General features: G+C 47.1%; 1 protein-coding gene across 1 annotated transcript; it reads left to right on the plus strand.

Moving 5' to 3' along the window:
• Positions 1–2440: 2440 nt before the first annotated feature.
• Positions 2441–8544, plus strand: LOC115916815 (cytochrome c oxidase subunit 6B1). Its single transcript, XM_030970555.1, has 3 exons — positions 2441–2552; positions 6931–7031; positions 8391–8544. The coding sequence occupies exons 1-3, from the start codon at positions 2447–2449 to the stop codon at positions 8442–8444; spliced, it is 261 nt and encodes an 86-aa protein (XP_030826415.1). The 5' UTR covers positions 2441–2446; the 3' UTR covers positions 8445–8544.
• The last annotated feature ends 206 nt before the right edge of the window (positions 8545–8750 follow it).

An 8750-nucleotide genomic window follows, 5' to 3' on the forward strand; every position in this document is an offset into this window, starting at 1 on the left:
AAAAACCCAAAATTCCAGGAAAAAACCCAAAAATTCCAACCAAAAACCTCAAAATTGCCCCAAAATTCCAGCCAGGAACTCAAAATAACCCCAAAATTTGGTGCCCACCAAGATCACGCCCACCATGCCTGGAACGGGGCAAAATCCCAAATTATCCCAAATTTATCCCAAATTCTGGACAAAATTCAGAAATTCCTGGAAAAAATCCCAAAATTCCCAAGAGATGGTTTGAACTGGGATGGGATTGGGGGTTACTGGTTTGAACTGGGATGGGATTCAGGGTTACTGGTTTGAACTGGGATGGGATTGGGGGTTACTGGTTTGAACTGGGATGGGATTGGGGGTTACTGGTTTGAACTGGGATGGGATTCAGGGTTACTGGTTTGAACTGGGATGGGATTCAGGGTTACTGGTTTGAACTGGGAGGGAACTGGGATGGGATTGGGGGTTACTGGTTTGAACTGGGATGGGATTCAGGGTTACTGGTTTGAACTGGGATGGGATTGGGGGTTACTGGTTTGAACTGGGATGGGATTGGGGGTTACTGGTTTGAACTGGGATGGGATTGGGGTTACTGGTTTGAACTGGGATGGGATTCAGGGTTACTGGTTTGAACTGGGATGGGATTGGGGTTACTGGTTTGAACTGGGAGGACACTGGGGTGAACTGGGGACACTGGGAGGGAACTGGGGGGGTTACTGGTTTGAACTGGGAGTTACTGGGATGAACTGGGAGGGAACTGGGAGAGGATTTGGGGTAACTGGTTTGAACTGGGATGAACTGGGAGCAGTTTGTTGCCCGGTCGGGCTAATTAACCCTTAATGAGCTAATGAATGGCCAGGCTGATAATCAATGAGCTGGGGGCTAATCAATTGTCCAGCTAATTAATTAGCCGCTAATTAGCATAATTAATGGGAGGTTTGTCCTCTTGTTTCTCCTTGCAGGGTGGAGTTAATTAACAATCAGGCTTAATTAATGGTTAATTAATTAATGATTTTATTCTGCTGTGTTGGCTGCTGCTGTTTGTCATTGTAGGGCGCAATTAACGAACAACAAAGTAATTAATAATGAGATAACGAACGGGCTGGGCGTTAATTAGTGTGCTGACGAATTAATTAGCTGCTAATTAGCATCATTAATGAGTTTTATCCCCTTATTTGCTATTGCAGGGCGGGGCTGATTAAGAATTAAGGAGCCAATTAACAGCCTAGGGAAGCAATTAATTGACTCTGTGGGAATCAATTGGTTCGCTCATTAATTAGCTGCTAATTACCTTAATTAATGACGGTTTTCTCTTCCAAAACCCCCCACAAAAAAATAAAATTAAAGTTTAATTGAAATTAAATTTAATTAAGATTAAAATGTAATTTTTTCTGTTTTCCCAGCAATTAACGCCTCAGGCTCCTAATTAATCCTTATGCTAATTAATAATTAATGACTGCAGGGTGGGATTAGTTACAAATTAATGAGCTAATTAATACGTTAGGTTAATCATTAATTAACTAGGTGCTAAGCAGTCAATTAGCTAATTAATTAGCTGTTAATTAGAGTCAACAATAATTTTCCAACCTCTTTTCTGCTTAATTTCCTTGTTCTTCATTATTAGTTGCCATTTATTTATAATTAATGAGCTAATTAACCGGCTGGGTTGACCATTAATTAACTAGACTGGAACCAGTTATTTAGCTCATTAGCTAGCTGCTAATTAGAATAATTAATGGTTCTTCAATCTGTTTCTATTTCTGTTTTTAGTTTCTCTATTTTTCATTATTAGGTGGCATTAATTAATAATTAATGAGCTAATTAGCAAGCTAGGTTAATGATAAATTGATTAGGGTTGAATCTATTGCTTAGCTAATTAATTACCTGTTAATTACGATCATTAATGATTTTTAAGGTGTTTCTGTTTCTATTTAATTTTGTTAATTTTGCTAATTAGCTGGCAATAATTAATGAGGTAATTAACAGGTTGGGCTGAGATAATTAATTAATAAGTGCTGATATAATTAGCTAATAAGTACTGGTAGTAAATAATGATAATTAGCTAAACAGGTACTAAAGAATGAATTAATTAGATAATTAATTAGCTGCTAATTAGCACAATTAATTCTTTTTAAAATTTCCTTTCCTACTGATTTCACTTGTCATATTTATCATGGTGGCTGCGGATTGATTAACAATTAATGAGCTAATTATTAAACTTGATAACTAAGTAGGTTCTAATTAGTCACGTAGCTAATTAATTAGCCGCTAATTACTTTAATTAGCGACGTTTCTGTCGTCTCAACTCCGACAAAAACATTGAAAAATTCCAATTTTTTCCCGTTTTTCCCGCAATGAACGCTCTGCACGCCCAATTAACCCCTCGGGCCGCTGATGAATGTTCTCCGGAGGGGGATTAACGAGCGGGGGTGTTAATTGCGCTCTCTAATTAGGTTAATTGGCCATGGCCGAGGACATGCAGCTGAAGCTGTGCCGCTACCGCACGGCGCCGTTCGACAGCCGCTTCCCCAACCAGAACCAGACGCGCAACTGCTGGCAGAACTACCTGGGTACGGACCCAAAACCCCCGGAATTCACCCCAAAATCCACCCGGGGAAACCCAAATTACCAAAAATGCAAAAATTCCCACGAGAAAACCCCAAAAATTCCCATAAAAATGGCCCCAAAATGCCCAAATTGGGGGATTTTATCCCCAAAATCTTCACCCAAAAGCTCCCAGAATCGCCCAAATTTACCCCAAATTCTCCCCAAAATCCCCCAAATTCACCCCGAAATCCGCCCGGGGAACCCAAAATTACCAAAATTGCAAAAATTCCCATGAAAATCCCCCAAAAATTCCCATAAAAATGGCCCCAAAATACCCAAATTTGGGGATTTTTATCTTTGATTCCGGAACCAGAACCAGACGCAAATCTACCTGGGTATGGACCCAAAATCCCCCAAATTCCCCCCAAAATCCCCCAAATTCACCCCAAAGATCAGCTGGGGAACCCCAAATTACCAAAAATGCAAAAATTCCCATGAAAATCCCCCAAAAATTCCCATAAAAATGGCCCCAAAACGCCCAAATTTGGGATTTCTGTCACCGCTTCCCCAACCAGAACCAGACGCGCAACTGCGGGCGGAACTACCTGGGTACGGACCCAAAATCCCCCGAATTCACCCCAAAATCCCCCAAATTCACCCCAAAATCCACCCGGGGAAACCGAAATTACCAAAAATGCAAAAATTCCCATGAAAACCCCCAAAAATTCCCATTAAAATGGCCCCAAAACGCCCAAATTTGGGGATTTTATCCCCAAAATCTTCTCCCAAAATCCCCCAAATTCACCCCAAATTCTCCCCCAAATTTCTCAAATTCACCCCAAAATCCACCTGGGGAACCCCAAATTACCAAAAATGCAAAACTTCCCACGAAGAAAACCCAAAAATTCCCATAAAAATGGCCCCAAAATGACCCCAAAACGCCCAAATTTGGGGATTTTATCTCCAAAATCTTGTCCAAAATTCACCCCAAAATCTCCAAAATTCATCCCAAAATCCCCCGAATTCTCCCCAAAATCCCCCAAATTCACCCCGAAATCCGCTTGGGGAACCCCAAATTACCAAAATTGCAAAAATTCCCACGAGAAAACCCCAAAAATTCCCATTAAAATGGCCCCAAAATGCCCAAATTTGGGATTTTTATCTTTGATTCCGGAACCAGAACCAGACGCAAAACTACCTGGGTATGGACCCAAAATCCCCCAAATTCCCCAAAATCCCCCAAATTCACCCCAAAATCCACCCGGGGAACCCCAAATTACCAAAAATGCAAAAATTCCCGCGAAAATCCCCCAAAAATTCCCATAAAAATGGCCCCAAAATGCCCAAATTTGGGGATTTTTGTCGCCGCTTCCCCAACCAGAACCAGACGCGCAACTGCTGGCAGAACTACCTGGGTATGGACCCCAAATCCCCGGAATTCACCCCAAAATCCCCCAAATTCACCCCAAAATCCACCTGGGGAACCCCAAAATCCACCTGGGGAAACCCAAATTACCAAAAATGCAAAAATTCCCATGAAAATGGCCCCAAAATTGCCCCCAAAACGCCCAAATTTGGGGATTTTATCCCCAAAATCTTCACCCAAATTCACCCCAAACTCCCCCAAATTCACCCCAAAATCCACCTGGGGAACCCCAAATTACCAAAAACACAAAAATTCCCATGAAAATCCCCCAAAAATTCCCATAAAAATGGCCCAAAAATGACCCCAAAACGCCCAAATTTGAGGATTTTATCCCCAAAATCTTCGCCCAGATTGACCCCAAAATCTTCACGCAAATTCATCCCAAAATCCCCCAAATTCACCCCGAAATCCACCCGGGGAACCCCAAATTACCAAAAATGCAAAAATTCCCATGAAAATCCCCCCAAAATTCCCATAAAAATGGCCCCAAAATGCCCAAATTGGGGATTTTATCCCCAAAATCTTCTCCCAAAATCCCCCAAATTCACCCCAAATTCTTCCCCAAATTTCTCAAATTCACCCCAAAATCCACCTGGGGAACCCCAAATTACCAAAAATGCAAAACTTCCCACGAAGAAAACCCAAAAATTCCCATAAAAATGGCCCCAAAATGACCCCAAAACGCCCAAATTTGGGGATTTTATCTCCAAAATCTTGTCCAAAATTCACCCCAAAATCTCCAAAATTCATCCCAAAATCCCCCGAATTCTCCCCAAAATCCCCCAAATTCACCCTGAAATCCGCCCGGGGAACCCCAAATTACCAAAAATGCAAAAATTCCCACGAGAAAACCCCAAAAATTCCCATAAAAATGGCCCCAAAATGCCCAAATTGGGGATTTTTATCTTTGATTCCGGAACCAGAACCAGACGCAAAACTACCTGGGTATGGACCCAAAATCCCCCAAATTCACCCCAAAATCCACCCGGGGAACCCAAAATTACCAAAATTGCAAAAATTCCCATGAAAATCCCCCAAAAATTCCCATAAAAATGGCCCAAAATACCCAAATTTGGGGATTTTTATCTTTGATTCCGGAACCAGAACCAGACGCAAATCTACCTGGGTATGGACCCAAAATCCCCCAAATTCCCCCCAAAATCCCCCAAATTCACCCCAAAGATCAGCTGGGGAACCCCAAATTACCAAAAATGCAAAAATTCCCATGAAAATCCCCCAAAAATTCCCATTAAAACGGCCCCAAAACACCCAAATTTGGGGATTTTATCTCCAAAATCTTCTCCCAAAATCCCCCAAATTCACCCCAAATTCTCCCCCAAATTCCTCAAATTCACCCCAAAATCCACCCGGGGAACCCCAAATTACCAAAAATGCAAAACTTCCCACGAAGAAAACCCAAAAATTCCCATAAAAATGGCCCCAAAATGACCCCAAAACGCCCAAATTTGGGGATTTTATCTCCAAAATCTTGTCCAAAATTCACCCCAAAATCTCCAAAATTCATCCCAAAATCCCCCGAATTCTCCCCAAAATCCCCCAAATTCACCCTGAAATCCGCCCGGGGAACCCCAAATTACCAAAAATGCAAAAATTCCCATGAAAATCCCCCAAAAATTCCCATAAAAATGGCCCCAAAATACCCAAATTTGGGGATTTTTGTCGCCGCTTCCCCAACCAGAACCAGACGCGCAACTGCTGGCAGAACTACCTGGGTATGGACCCAAATCCCCCAAATTCACCCCAAAATCCCCCAAATTCACCCCAAAATCCACCTGGGGAACCCCAAAATCCCAAAAACGCAAAAATTCCCACGAAAAAAAACCCAAAAATTCCCATAAAAATCGCCCCAAAACGCCCAAATTTCGGGATTTTATCTCCAAAATGTTGTCCAAAATTCACCCCAAAATGTCCAAAATTCACCCCAAAATCCCCCAGATTCACCCCAAAATCCACCTGGGGAATCCCGAAATCCCAAAAATGCAAAAATTCCCATGAAAAAAACCCAAAAATTCCCATAAAAATGGCCCCAAAATGCCCAAATTGGGGGGTTTTTCTCCCCGCTCTGGCTGCTCGTTGTCCCCGATGTCCCCAATGTCCCCTCAGTGTCCCCAATGTCCCCAATGTCCCCAGTGTCCCCAATGTCCCCAATGTCCCCTCAGTGTCCCCAATGTCCCCTCAGTGTCCCCAATGTCCCCAGTGTCCCCGATCCCCCAATCTCCCGTTGTCCCCAAATCCCCCAAATGTCCCCAATGTCCCCAATGTCGTCTCAACGTCCCCAAAATGTTCTCAATGTCCTTGATCCCTCTGATGTCCCTGATGTCCCCTCAATGTCCCCAATATGCTCCCAATGTCCCCAAATGTCCCCAGTGTCTGCAATGTCCCCTCAGTGTCCCCAAATGTCCCCAATGTCTTCTCACTGTCCCCAGTGTCCCCAATGTCCCCAATGTCCCTGATTCCCAAATGTCCCCAATGTCCCCAATGTCTCCTATTGTCCCCAATGTCCCCATTGTCCCCAATCCCCCAATGTCCCCATTGATGTCCCCAATGTCTCCTATTGTCCCCAATGTCCCCATTGTCCCCAATCCCCCAATGTCCCCATTGATGTCCCCAATGTCTCCTATTGTCCCCAATGTCCCCATTGTCCCCAATCCCCCAATGTCCCCATTGATGTCCCCATTGATGTCCCCAGACTTCCAGCGGTGCCAGCGCGCCATGGACGCCCGCGGCGCTGATGCCACCAATGTCCCCAATGTCCCTTCGGTGTCCCCAATGTCCCCAGTGTCCCCATTGATGTCCCCAATGTCCCCAATGTCCCCAGTGTCCCCAATGTCCCCAACATCCCCATTGTCCCCAATGTCCCCAATGTCCCTGCAATGTCCCCAATGTCCCCAATCCCCCAATGTCCCCAGTGTCCCCACTGATGTCCCCACTGATGTCCCCATTGGTGTCCCCAGACTTCCAGCGGTGCCAGCGCGCCATGGACGCCCGCGGCGCCGATGCCACCCCGTGCCAGTGGTACTTCCGCGTCTACAAGTCCCTGTGTCCCACCTCGTGGGTGAGCGCTGTCCCCAAATGTCCCCAAATGTCACCCCATGTCCCCAGAGTATCCCCAAAGTGTCCCCGAGGGGCCCCAATGTCCCCAGTCCTTCCAATGTCCCCAAATGTCCCCAACACCCCAAAAATGTCCCCAGTGTCCCCAACCGCCCCAATGTCCCCAAACCCCCCCAAAATGTCCCCAAATGTCCCCAATTCCTCTCAATGTCCCCAACCCCCCGATGTCCCCTCAATGTCCCCAATGTCCCCATTCCCCCCCAACATCCCCAATTGTCCCCAACCCCCCAAAATGTCCCCAACCCCCCCAGTGTCCCCAAATGTCCCCAATGTCCCCAACCCCCTCAATGTTCCCAAATCACCCAATGTCCCCTCAATGTCCCCATTCCTCTCAATGTCCCCAATCCCCAATGTCCCCAATGTCCCCAACCCCCCCAAAATGTCCCCAATCCCCCAAATGTCCCCAACATCCTCAATGTCCCCAACATTCTCAATGTCCCCTGTGTCCCCTCAATGTCCCCAAATGTCCCCAATTCCTCTCAATGTCCCCCCAATGTCCCCATTCCCCCCAACATCCCAAATGTCCCCAACCACTGCAAAAATGTCCCCAATGTCCCCAACCCCCCCAAATGTCCCCAATCCCCCAAAATGTCCCCAACCCCCCCCAGTGTCCCCAAATGTCCCCAATGTCCCCAACCCCCTCAATGTCCCCAAATCCCCCAATGTCCCCAATCCCCTAAATGTCCCCAAACTCCTCAATGTCCCCAATGTCCCCATTCCCCCCAACATCCCCAATGTCCCCAACCCCCCAAAATGTCCCCAATGTCCCGAAAACCCCCCAATGTCCCCATTAATGTCCCCAATTCCCCCAGTCCCCTGATGTCCCCAACTCCCAGATGTCCCCAAATGTCCCCAACCCCCCAAAATGTCCCCTCAATGTCCCCAACCCCCCCAGCATCCCCAAATGTCCCCAATGTCCCCCAATCCCCCAAATGTCCCCAAATGTCCCCAATGTCCCCAATCCCCCCAATGTCCCCAATGTCCCCAATCCCCCAAATGTCCCCAACCCCCCCAATGTCCCCATTCATGTCCCCAATGTCCCCAATCCCCCCAATGTCCCCATTCCCCCCAACATCCCCAATGTCCCCAACCCCCCCAAAATGTCCCCAATGTCCCCAATCCCCCAAAATGTCCCCAATCCCCCCAATGTCCCCAAACTCCTCAATGTCCCCAATCCCCCCGATGTCCCCCAAATGTCCCCATTCCCCCCAACATCCCAAATGTCCCCAACCCCTCCCTCCCCCAATTCCACCACTCCCAATTCCCCAATTGTATGTGTCCCCGGTCCCGTTTGTGTCCCCAGGTGACGGCGTGGGACGAGGCCCGCGAGGAGGGCACCTTCCCCGGCAAGATCTGAGCTGTCCCCAGGCCCGGGGACACCGGGGACGCGCCCGGCGGGGAGGTGACACCGAGGAGGGGACGCGCGGTGGCACCGGCAATAAAGGGTTAAAACGCGGGCCTGGCCCTCGGCTCCTTCGGGGACACGTTGGGGACAGTTTGGGGACATCTGGGGACAGTTTGGGGACATTTGGGGACAGTTTGGGGGGATTTAGGAGCATCTGGGGACAGTTTGGGGGTATTTGGGGACAATTTCGGGGTGTTTGGGGACAATTTGGGGGCGTTTGGGGGCGTTTGGGGACATTTGTGGGCTTGGGGACATTGT

The sequence above is a fragment of the Camarhynchus parvulus genome, unplaced genomic scaffold (genome assembly GCF_901933205.1).
Source record: "Camarhynchus parvulus unplaced genomic scaffold, STF_HiC, whole genome shotgun sequence".
In the NCBI taxonomy this organism is placed as follows: Eukaryota; Metazoa; Chordata; class Aves; order Passeriformes; family Thraupidae; genus Camarhynchus; species Camarhynchus parvulus.